The sequence below is a fragment of the Wyeomyia smithii genome, chromosome 3, assembly GCF_029784165.1.
Source record: "Wyeomyia smithii strain HCP4-BCI-WySm-NY-G18 chromosome 3, ASM2978416v1, whole genome shotgun sequence".
Classification (NCBI taxonomy): domain Eukaryota; kingdom Metazoa; phylum Arthropoda; class Insecta; order Diptera; family Culicidae; genus Wyeomyia; species Wyeomyia smithii.
In genome coordinates this window covers 202,670,618-202,687,048 of record NC_073696.1, presented here as the reverse complement: position 1 = coordinate 202,687,048, position 16,431 = coordinate 202,670,618, and the positions used below count along the sequence as shown (strand labels likewise).

General features: G+C 38.5%; 1 protein-coding gene across 3 annotated transcripts in view; it reads right to left on the bottom strand.

The window, feature by feature from the left end:
- LOC129727709 (zinc finger protein squeeze-like) overlaps positions 1-9,467 on the bottom strand; it is an 88,950-nt gene extending 79,483 nt beyond the window's left edge. The window contains exons 1-2 of one of the 3 annotated variants that reach the window (XM_055685784.1): positions 9,338-9,407; positions 7,786-8,652 (exon numbers count right to left, since the gene is read on the bottom strand). In XM_055685784.1, coding sequence (XP_055541759.1) covers positions 7,786-8,163 — 378 coding nt within the window. In that variant the 5' untranslated portion in view covers positions 8,164-8,652; positions 9,338-9,407. Of the gene's footprint in view, positions 1-7,785 lie in introns of all 3 variants that reach the window. The other 2 variants (XM_055685785.1, XM_055685783.1) reach the window with 2 other exon arrangements.
- Between the last annotated feature and the right edge of the window lie 6,964 nt (positions 9,468-16,431).

Genomic DNA, 16,431 nt, shown 5'->3' with positions numbered 1-16,431 from the left:
CTAAAATTGGAAACGTGTTTTTGAAACCAGAATGTAAAATTTACTTGTTAACTACATCAGAAGATCTGGCTCTCTATTTTATGAATTATTTTTTCTACGGAGATATACGAATTTGCAACATTTTGAATAGTTTACCACAATGATGGCCTTCGTGTTCTGCCGTGTCAAATGAATGTTGAGGCCGGTGATGGACCTTTCTCAAATGTTCAATATTTTTTGCTAGTTCACAATACAGTCTTACCTCGATATAAGGCAACTTTATTTTTATTTTCGTTACGTTATATCGAGTTACTTTATATCGAAGCAAAAAAAATTTTTTTTATTTATGCAATAATGTTAATGGTTATTCAAAAATGTACGAAAATCTATTTTCCATAACCTATCAGTATTTTCAAATCTTTCTTATGCCCATTTAGAAATATTTTCAGAAGCAAAAAAAATTTTTTTTTTCAATCGATACAAGAGGTCACTCAAAGATGCGTGAAAACCTATTTCCCATCACCTATCAGTATTTTTATACCATTCTTAGGCCCATTTAGGACAATTTTCAACAAGCAAAAAACATTTTTTTAATTGATGCAAGACTGTTGGTGGTTACTCACAGATGCGCGAGAACCTAATTCCCATCACCTATCAGTATTTATAATCCTTTCTTATGGCCATTTAGAGAAAATTTAAACAAGCAGAAAACAAGTTTTTTTAATTGACGCAAGACTGTGAATTGTTACTGAAGGATGCGTGAAAACCTATTTCCCATCACCTATTAGTATTTCAAATAGTTACGTAATATCGAGGTCAAAGTTACGTTATATCGAGTTACGTTATATCGAGGTTGCCTTATATCGAGGTATGACTGTAGATTACGGTGTCCCAAAATAAAAAATCGATGTTGAAAAAGTCAAGGTGCTCAGCCCTAAATTGGAAGATAATGTTATTTATAGCATTTTTGTAGAACATTTCGACTTTCTGAAAAATTGTTTTCAGGTTGCCCAAACGTGATTTGTAGCTGAAAAAAGTCATTTTCATAAATCATGTTTGGGCAACCTGAAAACAATTTTTCAGAAAGTCGAAATGTTGTACAAAAATGCTATAAATAACATTATCTTTCAATTTAGGGCTGAGCACCTTGACTTTTTCAAGATCGATTTTTTTTTTTGGGACAGCCTACTGTAGATGTATCTTCATAAGAAATAAATTAGTTTTTCTTTATGTTCTTCCACCTTTTTTGACAGCTGTAGAAAAAACTTCCAAACTTTCAGTTGTCACCCGATAGGGGCCATCCACATTCCACGTGGACAGCTTTGGGGGGGGGGGGGGGGGGGTGTATGAGTACTCAGATCCCTCTTTGAAACTTTGAAAGGTTTAACAATTTTTGTGCGGTCGGCTTCATATATCGTTTTCCATGACGAGCTATTGTAGTGCTATCCCAGTTAATCAGCCTCTGACCTTTTCCTCATTCTGATAGCTCCATCATTAGTGCACTAAAAGTAACCCCATAGAATGGTTCAGGACTGATAAGTGTCATGGCTGATGCAGCTCTCGCTAGTTCATCTGATTATTCATTTCCTTCGATGCCACAGTGTCCAGGAACCCTGTAAAGGCTTACCCTGTCAAAGAACATATGTTAGCAACCATTTATATCAGTTATTCCGATGAAAATCATGATGCAGGAAAACCCGAATGGTAAACATCCGTTTGGTCGCAGTTTGGAGCGAAAGTATTCGTCCAGTTTTATTCTTATTCAGTCCATGCTCCCGATTTATGCGAAAAAAATTCGACTTTCTCTCGCGTCTGTTGACTAACGGAACACGAAATTACCTGATAAAACTTTTCTAAATTATGGAGTCATAACACGGTGCAACAGAAATTAACTTTTTCATTCTGCTTCGTCTTCTTTGTATGCTTTTATGATGTATTTTGATAGTGAAATGGGTCCAAACTCAGGAAAATTTATTTTGGCATCAAAGCACACCAAAAAAAAAATATACCAGGAAGCCAAAGAAAAAGGTGTCGTATTGTAGAATTTGTTTACGTATACATTTTTGTATTTCGACAGAAAATGAAGCTTTCAGAATTTTTCCCAAATATATAGAGGAACCACTCCTATACTCATCTCAGGTTTTTCTTCAAAGTAAAACTTACGAACACTCAACTGAATTAAGTATTATTAGAACTACTTTAACTTTGAACAAAATAGCAAAACGTAACGGTAAACTGGACAAATAAGAGCGATGAGATAAATTTAGGTGATGAGATGAATATAGGAGCGATAATTGCTTTGTTTTTTTTTTCTTATGTTGTCATACATGTTTGAGTACCGTTCTGTCGTTTCAAAATTAGGTCTCGTATTGGAGTGAAGGTCAAGAAAAAATATTCAGCAGATTCGTAAAACAAGCAGACTGCCAATGTTGAACCCTGTGGATCTTCCAGCTATAGCTATAGAAGAATAGAGACACTCTACGGGAGTTTCTACAAAGCGTTTAACCCTAATCAACCCGATGCACTATGGTCGGAATCGTGAAATTTCACGACAAAAATCTGTAATTCGGAAACCATAGATGCTAGAAATTCCTTATCTTCTAGAAAGTTTCTCTACTAGGAGAAATCTATCTTTTGGTATGGCTGGTTACTAGCGTGATCCTATTGTACTCAAAATGAAAATTATAACTTTTGACGTAGGACTACGTCTAACCGCACTATATTGAGATACATTCTGCGGAAACTAAAACCAAGGTGTAACGTTGGAACGAAAGATTTTAAACGGTAATACTGATGTAACCACAGGATGTATCACAATAATCAATATGTCATTGGATTGATAAAATGATGGACAATTTTGTGATTCTTCAGTTATTGTTATCACTTTATTGTTAAACAGTGAAAATCTCATGAGAATTTCAAGGTCGAATTTTCACGAACAATGTACCAATCACATGCAAGCACGCCCCGCACAGACTTCATGAGTAGACACCAACTGCCTGCTTGATATCCTGTATAGCAGCAGCAAAAAAAAAATTGACAGAATCTTCCCGTCCCAATAGGTCAACTAACGTTTGCTTCTATGAGCCTATACTATTTTGATATCTTGAAGGTGAAGCTTTTTCGGAAAGTTCGTAACCACCTCCACTATCAGACAGTTTTACGTTCTTCTGTTAGAATGTTTTTAAAACTGCTGTCTTGAATGAAAACATGCTGGTACAGGCAACTGTACTGCACCGAGCAATGTATGAATAGAACGCTGGTCACTCGCATCTGTCAGTGCAGAAGAACTCGATATTCATTTGTGTGCAGCCAAGCCAAAAAATTACATTGCTGCTGTCGACGCACAGTAAGGTGAGTTGGGTTAACGCGTAGGTGTCGTTTTGCGATCTGGAACACAATCGAATTGCCGTTTGAATTGTTTACTTCTTCTTCTTGTTTCGTAAAGTAGCAAATATCAGTATTCAATATCGTCGGTTTCGTGCAACACTGGCACAACTCAAAAATCGTAGTTTCGAGAAAAACGCGTTTGAAAATTTGCGTCGAAAATTTATTTTTCGATTTTCAAGAAAACTTTGAAGTTTAAGATTATCAATCCTCATTTAACACTTAACACTTTTAGGTCTGTTATGCACACATTATGAGCACGTTGTCCAAATAAAAAACTTATTTTTTTTACTTTAAGATTATCAATCCTCATTTAACACTTAACACTTTTAGGTCTGTTATGCACACATTATGAGCACGTTGTCCAAATAAAAAACTTATTTTTACTCACTCTATGGAGAAATTCCGATTTGTGCAGCAAAGGCACTTCTACTCATAACTCTGGATTTTTTGGGAATTTTGAAACAAGGTTTCGTGGGATGAAACTTAACTAGATTTCGCATCGTTTTGAGTTGTGCCAGTGTTGCACGAAGCCGGCGATATGAATATTCGGGTGCCGCAAAATACGCTGCACCACCGGAGACAACAAAATTCTGTACGTGTCGGTAGAGGTAGATAGCAGAGTATATAAATTCGGTGCATTGTACAGATAAAATACGTTGTTTAGTTTTGAATTGTACACTCTGTTTTTCTCAGATTTATTGAAATAGCTAAATATGGAGTTTATAAAAGACAATAGAAAACCAAAATGCTCCGTACAGATTTTTCAAAAGGTAATTAAACGAGCTGTACTGATGATTATATTTTGCTAGCCAAATGAATTTAGTACAATATGACCTATTTGCGTACCACGGTGTCGAGAGGAAAACTAAATTCATTTCATCTTGATATCAGAGTTCCCACTTTGTATTTCTATTTTCCAATTGAAGAAACTGATTTACTAATAAACTGTTCAAATAGACCTGAATTGAGTGTTAACATGTTTATAAAATTCTATATGTATTATAATGAAAAGTATTCATCAATATTAAAATAAAAATACAGACCCTGTTCGATTTTGGAAACACGCCAGAATTTTTTCTGTTGTCAAAATCGAACCATGCCAAAAATGAACAGTTCTCTTTTCATGACTTTTTTTTACTTTTTGAACGGCCAAAGACGACATTAACAGTAGATATGGCCATCAATACACTAGTTATAGTTCCAAGTCGTTTGAGGTGTCGCTTGATGATATTAGGCTGACGACCAAGATACTGATATTACCATCCGAGTAATTAGAGGCTGCTTTGATTATGATCATCATATTACCGAAACATGTTCCGGTCATTTCTCAGGAACCGTTTTAACGATTCCATCCGGTTTGGCAACTATAAAATATCTTTCTTTTGGGGGATGTTGTGCTTAAATTGGTTAAAAAAAATCCAGAAAACTAGAAAAATGTGATTTAACATAATCGCTCTGTTTTGGCACATGTGTGCCAAAATTGAACCGTGCCAAAAGTAAAACGAGCTCAAATCAAACAGAGCCTCAAAAGGAAATATAAAACTATTGTAGTCCTACGTCTACTATGCGGTCGTGTCTTGGATACCACCCTCCTACTTTTTTATCTTACGACATAGAGCAATATTGTCCTCCACCAAATTATAGGTAATTTAATTTCATGAAACTTTGTTAAAAAAATATTTCTCTATCTTGTTTTTTCACTGTTTTATGGCAATTTTTCTAAATTCATTCGGGGTGGTTCGAAAAAAAAAACACTATTATTGCTCTAGTTTTTTCAGGTTTTTTCGGATTTCAAAGCGGTGTTTGAGTGACTTTTAGGGCGTAAAATACTGCATATTTTGACACTAATAGATAATTGCTAACTATTCAGAGAAAAAGTTACAGGTATTTTTTTGTTCTAAAATGACACTTTTTGGAGGCACCCCACTCCCTTGTTTGCACATATATGCAACAACAACACATTTAGTATGAAAGTATATAGTTTCACCTTCAAAATACATGTTGTAGAATTTGTCAAAAAAATTTAAAAACTTGGAGTTTTCATACAAAAATTTGCCAATCCACCATTCAAAACCATCTAGTTATTCCAACTTGATTTTTATTCGGAAAATTCGTACGAGTGACTTTCGGGGCATGGAAGAGCGCTTATTTCGATGTCAATAAATAGTTTCCAGTGCTTGTTGAAAATAAATAATCGTAGTTTTGAAATGTTGTTCATGTGTCATATTGTTGTAACAGCAAAATAAATGCATAAAATATACACTAAAGTCACTTTTAAGGCAGGGGGAGATACGTTCCGCCGATTGCTGGTTGAATTTATATGTGATGGGACAAAATATGCGAGTACTTTACCCGCAATATTTTGTCCCATATTGTTTTTTTTTTTCAAGTTATATAACCTAAAACCAATACCTTCCATGGTTTTTTGTTCTCAACGTTAAACTTGTAGTGCCATGAAACTGTTCTGGTCATTGGCTTTGGATGTAATTGTTTAAAATAGATGGAAATCAGAAAATTTACGGATAATGTTAAATCGCCGTTTTCTCAACATGTTGTTTTTTATTATAGATGTCTTAAGAATACGAATATATACCGTACATCACAAAAAATCTTTGAATAAACATCAATTGAAAAAAATCAACCACAAATGCTGCTCTGCAATACAGATAAAAACTGCTTAGTATATTTTCAGAGCAGTGGCGTAGCCAAGGGTGGGTTAAAGGGTTCGAAGACCTCTCCCCAGAGCCTTTGATATTTTTTTTTAATATAAGGACACGACATTACTGTTTATTAGGGAGTGCAAATATTTGACCTTCGGATTTCGTTCAACAGTAGGTATCAAAAGCATCGTCTTCTCGAAAAAAGTTCCTATGCAAAATTTCAGCTCAATTTAACTTCGGGATGTGAAACATTAAAGCTTCAAGATCTGGTGTTGCCCCAAAATATATTTGTTTTGAAAAAACTGACTCTCTGGGAGAGTTTTACAGCTCGAAAATTTTCTGATTCTCAGACAAGGCAGTTTTGTAAACATAAAATAGAAAAAAAAAACCTCTACTAGCAATGAAAATGATTCAAATTCGTGGATTCTCATTTATTTATTTTTTTTAAAGAAGCTGTACAAATCATCTGATTTTAGTCAAAATCTATCAAAATGGTATGTGTGTCTGGTTTGCCTTTCATACCTCAGATCGATTTCTTTGTTCTGTTTCATAATAGGAGGTAAAAATATCAAGTCAACTTGGGATGCAGATCGAATCTCGTGCCACAATTTGTTCGGTCAACAGCGAGATCATCCGAAGTTGTGAGTGAGATAACTTGAAACAGTAATTTGATAACCATAATCTCAACTGATAAGTTCGGCAATATTTTTGCCAGATCGTCCATCAACCGCGTAGTCACGACACAAGTGAAAAATTTCATCGCATATTTGTGACGAATAACCAGTATAGAAACAATCGCTTTACGATTTGTTAATATATTGCGGAACAATTCGCATTGTTGAATTCCTGTAATTAAGTGATAAAATTCATTGAGGATTTGGCGATTGAAACCCAAACAAACAATAATGTATATATTTCAAAAATTCACTTGCAGTCTCACCAGTTTATAACTTGTAAACTCATTCGGTGTCAGGTTTAGGTCAGTTCAAAGTCGACCGGGAAGTCTGTGCCAAAAGAAGACAGTGAACTCTCCGCCGCAAGAGCTCGTGCGGCGCACATGTGGTGCCAAAAATGGCAACATAGTCAAAATCCGAAAACAACAGTGTGTCTCAACATTACGACATTTGATGATAGCAATGAACTGGAAGTTTCTATTCAAGGCTAAACCCTCAGGAAATGCGTAAGATTTTTTCATCATTCCAATCACTAAAATCTATCTTCTTGCGAAACCAATTTTGTTAAAATGTCTCTTTAGTACAAAACTCCAGTTTTTTTTCATATAGATCACAATTTTCGAACCATCAAACTGATCAGGTGTCTTTCGCTTTGCATTCCACACGAGGGAGTGCTTTGACGGCAATTTTGGGGTTCAAGCTATCGAATTACTGCTGTGTCTTCACGGCGGTTGAGCGAATTGAAGATAAGGGGGGCATCAGCTTTTGGCATGAAAAATATTAAGTTTTTCGTCCAAGTTCACTTTTATAAAGTCATATCCTTAGCAGCAAAAAGTGTAGTTTTAACTACTCATTTAAAATCGATTTATTTCTGTTATTCGTCTAACTTTTACCCAAATTTTCGTGAAATATAAAGAAGAGATTGAGAAACCTGCGAAGGAAATGCGGTGAAACTTTTTTGATAAGACGCTAGAGGAAAACCCCAACAACTGATGTTTCTTTTTTAATCCCTTTCACTGTGCAAAGAAAGTTCTGCCAAATTTACCCTAACCTAGTTGCACGTGGCAAAAACGAAGACCTACCTTGGACTCGTGCATCTGCGCCTCCGTGATGGACAGCGGCGTGGGCGGGGTGGACGGTGCACTATAGTGGTGCGGTTTCTGCTCCTCCGGGTGGCGCATTTCACTATCGGAGTTGTTGTTGTTGTTGGCCGCAGCCCGCTGCTCATCCAGCAGGACCTGTTTGTGCACTACCGAAGCATAATCTAGCCGGTCGTTCTGCTGATGTCGCAGATCGCTTATGTACGGTTTGTACTCGTGGACAATCGCCGAACGCAGGTCGGTCGTGTTGGCCGCACCCAGTGCGTTCAGCTGACCAAGTACTCCCCGCTCGTTCATCGACCGAAGTTGATCGATGGAGCGGTGGATGTGACTGTAGTCCCCGGTGGGGATTTCGGCCATCAGCGGCGAGTTGTGGTAATCCAACCCGCCGCCGGGCCGGTACTCGATCGTTCTACCCTCCAGGTTGCTGGTTGGGGGATGGTGATGGTGGTGATGATGTTGTAAGGAGAGAATTTTGCGGCCGTTAACAGGGATACTGGGAGCAAAGAAAGATCACTTCACACCCCCTAAACTCAATCCCACTGGCAAAAAAGGCACACTTGGTACTTCACAGATAGAAACAGGAGCCACATCAACGCCTATCAACACAAACCATCACACGGCTCCAGCGTCAGTTCAACTGTTTACTTCCCGTCTTATCACTTCGAAGTTACAAACTTTGTTTATTTTTGTTTTCGGTCGATAAACCGTCACAGCCGTTTTTTTTTCAACACTCGCTTTTTTCTTCGATATTTTCCTTTACACACGCATCCACTGCGAGCAAATTTTCCGCTTACGGCTTTCCTTCAGATGTCTAACTTCTCAGTTTTTTTTTCGGAGTTCTCCTCTCTTCTTGTCGAACAAAAAATACAATTTTGCGAAAAAATTGCCGCCGCAAGCTCTCACGTACGACGAATTTTACGACACCGAACGTCGGTCGGTCCCAAAAAGCATTCGGCGCGGGGGTGGGAGCGTGCCGTATACGGACGAGGGAAAACCGTTTTTATGTGGTATATAGCGAAAAAATAATTCGCATAGCAGAGACCGATGAGTCAAAAAAAAAAAACTCAAGTGTGCGGGTGTAGTCCGACCAAATACACGAAGGAACAAACTAGTAATCGAAAGAAAAAGCACGCACACTTTCCGGGTTTTGTGTTCTATACCGGGACCAAGAAAGCGCATGCAGAAAAAAAATCTAAATCATCACTTTCCGAGCCACTAATCGTCTCTAGAACACGCGCATCAATCTATGACAATTCACTTGACTTTTTACTCCGATTTCGATTACATCAAAAAAACAATCACAACACAAGCGCGCGGGTCGTTTTTTTTTTCGTCAATCACAAACAACTAAAAAACTGCTCATTTAAAATATCGGTAAAAACTAATCTTCCGGAACTGACACACCGGCACACAGTCTGTCAAAACGAGGTTGCGTCGCGCGAAAATCTTCTCTGCCCGTAACCACTCTCGTTGATGCCCAGGTTGCCGAAGTTTCGTCCTCGCCGCCTATCGGTTCTCTATCGGTACGTACGCAGAGGGGCACAAAGCGTGTGTTAATCAGCGCAAGGCAAAAACTCGACTGGTTTTAGAAAAAGTTTTTGGTCCTCAAACTTTTTAGCATTATAATCTTGTACACAGGGGTTTGTGTGTGCTGCCTCGCTTCGCCGCGCTCTGCTGCTGCTTCCTCTCCCGACACCCGTTCAGTCGATCAACCGACAGCAAACCCAGTAGAAAATACACTCAGGCGCGCGTCATTTTTGTGTACATACATTATTATTTCTAAAAACGCCAGTCTGTTGAGTGTGCCGCGCGGTCGGTCGGCACGGCAGCAGTACATATGCAAAGAGGAGCGAGCGAGCAAGAGAGAGTGAGAGTGAGCGAGTGCGGTGCGATGGTTGAGCGTCGAGAGAACGGAATCAACACCGAGCGAGAGTGGAGGGTACGCGAGTGTGTGTGGTTGAGTGAAGGAAAAAAAATTAGGGGAGAGAGATAGAACAGAAGAGAAAAAAAGTGATCATACACACGTCACTCAAACCCACAACAGTCGGCACGGCAGTCAGTTTAGCAGCAACAACAGCGGAGCGACAACCGAGCAAAGCATATACCGTGATAGGCTATTCGTAAGGCCTATGTATGGGAGCCGTCATAATCGAGTGGCTAAACGTGTATATACTAAACTGGATGCTAGGGGTGTTCTGGAATCTGGAAATTGCATGCTTTCAAATTGACACCGGAAATTGTCAGCTTTATTGACAGGTGGTTTTAGTTCAACATAGAGTATTTGTTCCATTACACTGGTCGACAAAAGCGAAAAAAATTGCTGCCCCAAAGCTCAAAACAGTTGCCCTAGAAATATTATAGCTTTTTAACTATTCCTGCGAATTTTGGTGCCCCTAGCCATTGTCAAAACGCGTCAACTTACGTCAAAGTGTCACTTAGTAGTTGCTCGCCGGGTTCGTTGCGTGCTTCAACGTTATGTTTACGAGAAAACTCATTTAAGTCTCTGAAATACTGTTTTCACAGGAATGTTTAAAAAGCTATAATCTTTCATTTTTTCAGTTCGAGCTCAGGGGCCACACCTGTGTCGACCAGTGTCATCTCTTTAAGCCGACGTTCGTAGAGAACTTTAAAAAATCGTTCGGTAATTTTTTACAACATGGGTAACGTGTAATAATTCCGGTATTCCTGCAAAAAAGCACCAAAATCAACGACTGTAGTGTATTATCTGTAGTTTGACTATATTTCTGGCATTTTTTACCGAAATATTTGCTTAATTCCATATTTACCAACATTTGTATAACTTTTAACCGAACATTCTGTGGAACCGCCAAATTGTAAATCTGGTGTTTGCGTGCGTTCGATATTTTTTCTTTTTTTCTTGTAAATTTTTACAGTTTCTTCGTAAATTTGGTAGGCTGTTAAGTTTCTGTTTCACCGCACGGTATGAAGGTTAGTAAAGTAGAAATTATATTGACATTTTGATACGAGATATAATAATTTTATACTTGGTGTCAAAAAGCCTTCTTCAGCTAAACTATCGTGAAATGCATATCAGTCCCAGATGTATCAAACGGAGAAAGCCGTGGTGAAAGAAATAAAATGTTAAGTTTAATAAAATACGATCTGCTTGGAATATTGGCATGTTGTCTTTGAAAATTGATACATTTAAATGTCTCATTTTTTCAAAAAAGTCACTTCATAACCATAGCGATAGAATAAACTATAGTGGGATTGATATGCGATGATACTGCACTACTTCGTGTAAAATAATTGCATAGTAGTTCCACTCTCCATAACCACTGAGACAAGATGAGTTCATTGTTGTTCACAATTGTCAAAGTTGTATGTTTTGCTGAAATTGAATGACATGGCAAGGGTGATAATTTTGTTCAATCTCGTGCAAAATGTCCTTATTAGATCTGATACAACTTTTCCGATACCACGACAGCTATTGCGACCGGTGGTGGGCTGTAGAATAATGTGGGCTAACTTTGGAAAAAAGGAGTAAATCAATGGATAGTGGAAAGTGAATGATGTTACATCCTGATTAGGAAGGCTGCTCCTTCGACACCGACAGAAACAACGAGACACCACCCAACCAAAAGCATCTAAAAAAGGACCAGAAAAGAAATCCGGAAGTTGAACGTAGCTAGACACAAAGGTTTCGGGAGTGAGAGTCAACCGAGTAACCATGGAAAGATGCACTTGAGATTACATTACTGAAGAGTATCTTCGGAATTGTCAACGCATATTTGAAATGCGGACAGTAAACAGTAATGAATCTTGGATAGTTTGCCGGAAGTTCTTCCTGAAATTTTTTGTAAATGATCTCACCAATCCATTCAGCTTATAATGGCTATTTCCTCAATGGAACATTGTCTACTGATTATTGGATAATAATGGTGATGATGATGCAGGTGATCTTCGCACGCAGTTAGTGATGGGAACTATCAATAAAAATTATTACTGATAACTATCAGTAATTTCTAACTCGTTACTGATTACTATCAGTAAATATCGATAATTTGCATTTAAGTTCTAAGCAAATCCTCGACGCTACCTACATTTGTTGTTAGCGTTGTTTTATTCAGCTGTACTTTTAGTTCAAGCAACCTTGGCTAGACATTGTTTTTCTTTGGCGGTATGCAATAGTTTGGCGATTTAGGTTTACATTAGAGAAATCCAACCCAATCTGTATTGTTCATTTTAATAAAAATTAGTCAATCGCCAAAAATTGTATTTTTTCGCTTTCGGACACAAGAGCTTCCGAATGCCGCAAAGAGCGCTCCCATCTCACACAAGAAATTTTCTAGCCACCACTCAGAATTTTTCTACAGAAAGGTTGTGGTATTCTACATAGGTCCATTTCATACTTCTTCTCAACCTGCGGAGAGAAGCTTTTCAGTAATACGGCGATTAAAAACGGGGCTTAGTGAGGTCAGCACGCAGAATAGATTCTCATATCTAGCTCTACTCATACTGAATCAGCTTTGCTGAAAGAGGTTGGCGTTGACGCTTTAATCCATCAGTACGGAGATTCAATCTCGATTGAGGTGATCTTTTTTATTGTATTGTTTTTTTTTTTTTTTTTGTTACGACACTTTGTTACACAATATTTAATTAGGAAAGCATTTAAGCGTTTATCGATATTTTTTTCAACCGTTATTTCATCGATATGTTTTGAAAAGTTAGGAAAAATAGCCCCTTTAAAAAATTTTCTTAGTTGCGCCTGTGGGAAAATTATATAACTGTAGAGAACTTTTCTCTCGTACAAAAAAAATCTGACAATATCAGTAAAAGAAAAACTTTACTGATATAGACTGTTCCGAAAATTATAAATACATCTTCTTTCTTGAAAAAATCACAGGAGGGTTGTGTGCAAAGCCACGACCGCGAGGTTGAAGTAGAATACTTTTACACAGCTCTGCTTACGGCTGCACATTAACCTACGGCCGGGCGAAACGGTTCACGCCGCTTTTCGCATTTAGCCTGGCAGAGGCCTAATGTGCACGGCCAACACAATAGAAAGGTGTTTTCACATTGAAAATTAGACACGGCTTTACTGGAGTAAGTGTTGGCAAATGCATCTACTGCTAATACCGCCGCTATCGTACGAAAGCGCTTCGTTTCATGTGGGGAATAATATCAACAACGAAAAATGACGCGCGTCTAAGCACACCCGAACTGTTTCGCCATGCCGCTTCCATTTACTTCCTTATAACATCCGCCCCATGGAAGTACCGGCTGCACCTACCGCTGAGGCTGTTACCATACTGCTACTGGTACCCAAAACTCTTCTAACTCTTCAAATTAAGTGTTTTATTTGTCCTCAAAAGAACAATTGTCCAATTCCATATCGGATATAATGCAATCGCAGCTCTGTAATATTACCGACAGTAATATTCTTCCGAACAAAATGATCCAACTTTTCCATTAGAGGAAGTGCCGGCTGATGTACAGCAAAAATCTCGCCCGATCGCTCGCGTTGGCGTTTGTTCTCAGGCAGAGGCCTGAGACGTGATGACCAACCACAGGGCAAGTGATTTGTTCAATTTGAGTGCTGATATCTGCTGCTGCTGCTGTCAACGTTGTGGACGGTCCATCCAGCTCTTCTTCCGACTAATGAATGTAGCCAGTTTTCCCAGAAACACTCTTTTATAGCCGAAGGGTGCTACGTAATAGGCCACGCCCTATCATTTCAGTTGTTCCATTCCCTAATGTTCTTCAGACAAATTATTCCACAATTCGCATTTGATTTTTGTATCCAGCGAATAAACACCGATGGTGCTCTCACACACGGATCGGTTTTAACCCGTATCTTATTGTGGTTTGTAACCCCAAGCGATTTCGTTTGCTCGCTGTTGCGTGTTGCATCATGTTGCAACTTGGCAGCTGGGAGACGACGAAATTCTGTTTATGCTTATTGATTGAATCATCTTTATATTAGCTCTGCATAGTCGAACTAACTGCTTTTGTGAATGCGTTCTAACAGGGCAGTTTATTATTCAATGTCGGTTATGCTGATCGCAGCCTTTGCGCTGCCCCTACAGTGGGGGTTTACTAAATAAAGTAAAAATTAGACAACTACAACAGAATTTGATTGCATTCCGCACAGAATGTCTGCTTGTGTTGATGCCAGAAAATTATTAACCTTCAATTATTTTTTTATTTGCCTTCAAAAAAGCATTTTGCGGTTCAAAATCGGTTGCTAATTACAACCTTTGAGCTGCCCTAACATTGGGGGAATTAAGATACACGGACAACATGCATTGTTGAAGCTATTTCACATTCATGTCTGCTTGTGTTGATGCCAGAAAATTATTAACCTTCAATTATTTTTTTATTTGCCTTCAAAAAAGCATTTTGCGGTTCAAAATCGGTTGCTAATTACAACCTTTGAGCTGCCCTAACATTGGGGGAATTAAGATACACGGACAACATGCATTGTTGAAGCTATTTCACATTCAGTAAATTAGACGGGTGCGACAAATTTAAATTGCTAGGATGCAACACAGAATGCTTGCTTGCGTTGACAAAAATTATTGACTTTCAATGACTTGTTTATTTGCCTTCAAAATAGCATTTTGATGTTCAAAATTGGATTTCCTGATGGCAATCTTCATGCTGCCCAAACACGGGGGGAATAATGGCTGTCTGGCGACACACGCTGAGAAAAACCGCGCTGCTCCTGAGACGTGGTGACCAACCACAGGGCTAGTGCTGCTGCTAAGGAAGGACGACTGCTGTTGTCGCTGTCTAGAACTATTATGAGCGGCTCCGGCTGAAACAGGCTCTTGTATAGGCCAAATACCATGTTTTCAATTGCAAGGTATATAATCCTGTCGACCGTACTTGGGAAGCAAGCATATAACGACCAATCAGAGGTCGAATTTTTCGTTTTGACAAGGCTTGACTATTTTCAATAGTACAATAGTGTGAATAATAAAATTACAATTATCTTATTTTGGGAAGAATCTTAGAAGATTTTCCAATCTATTGCTGCAAGAACGAAGGAAATCCATCGAATACTAACCGATTTATTAGCATTTGAAATTGGACATATTTTTCACTTTTTTCAGTTTTAGATTTTTATTTCACATCCCTAGTAGCCGAACTTCCTGAGAGAAGTATTCTACTTCAAAAAACAAAAAAATACAGGATTTTTCGGGTCATTTTATTCTGAAATATAGATGATAAGTGTTTTCTTTCCAGTTTCAATTCAAGTTGGGATTATTTTTTGTAGGATACGCGAGTTCTCTAACTTTTCTCTTAACACTACTCATAAGCTTTTGCACAGTGTGTTCTCCGACCATTTTTACCACTTTAAGCCAATCTTTTTTAAATTTTTCAACATTGTCCGCTGGTTTGACATATTTCCTCGGCTTTGCCTTGGTCAAAGCCCAAAAAGTTTCAATAGGGCGAATTTCAGGGCAGTTTGGAGGATTCATCTCCTTTGGGACACATGTGACATTATTTGTTTTATACCACCCTAGTACATCCTTAGAGTAATGGCAGGAAGCAAGATCGGGCCAAAAGATTGGAGGATTGTTATGCTGCTTAACCATGGGCAACAACCTTTTCTGCAAACACTCTTTAACGTAAATTTTACCATTCATTGTGTCATTCGTAATGAATGGACGAGATATTTTCCCACATTCACAAATGGCCTGCCAAACCATTACCTTCTTGCCGAATTTTTCGGTGTAAATGGCTTTCACTGGTCCAGGGACATCCTTTCTCTTCGGTGATGTATAAAATTGCGGTCCTGACAGAGTCTTATAGTCCAGTTTTATGTAGGTTTCGTCATCCATGATAACACACCCCATTTTTTTGGTCAGAAGTTTGTCAAAAAGCTTCCGAGCTCTCGGTTCCACAGATTCAGCTTGTTTTGGATTTCGTTTTGGCTGCTTCTGCTTCCGACGGGTCTGCAGACCCATTCTTCCCTTAGCACGCATAACGTTACTCGCCGAGGTTCCAAGCTTTCTCGCCACATCTCGTACTGATACTGAAGGATGCCGCTTGTAGTATTCCTTAACCTCTTTGTCCATTGTGGGATCAACAGGCCCGGGTTTTCTACCCCGTCTTGGGGCATCAGTAAATGTGCACTCTTCACAATACTTCCGCAATGCGGTTTGAACTGCTCCGATACTTATACCTTCTTCTCTGGCTAATTTTCTTATAGAAAGACCACTCACGGTGCCCCATTTGTGCACAATTCGCTTTCTTTGATCGGGAGAAAGGCCACGCATTTTCAAAATTTCGCACTAAATGTTATAAAAAAAGACAGCATCTGTTTCTTTTGGATGTAAGCAACAGGACGCAGCCAAAGTTTGGTTGAATACTGCACGTTATTTGAAATGACGGTTGATCGTAAGTGTATTTATAATTATCGGAACGGTCTATAGTTAATAATATTTTTTCTTACTGATAACTATCAGTAGTTACTGATAGTTTTCCCATCCCTACACGCAGTACACGCAATTTCGTTACGAAAGACATCAATAAATCACATTCCCGGCATGCTTACTTTCGGATTTATCGATTAAGGCGGTGCATCAGAACTACAACAAAAAACATGAACATCAGTTCAACATCAGATACGAACATATCATTAGTGAAACTCGG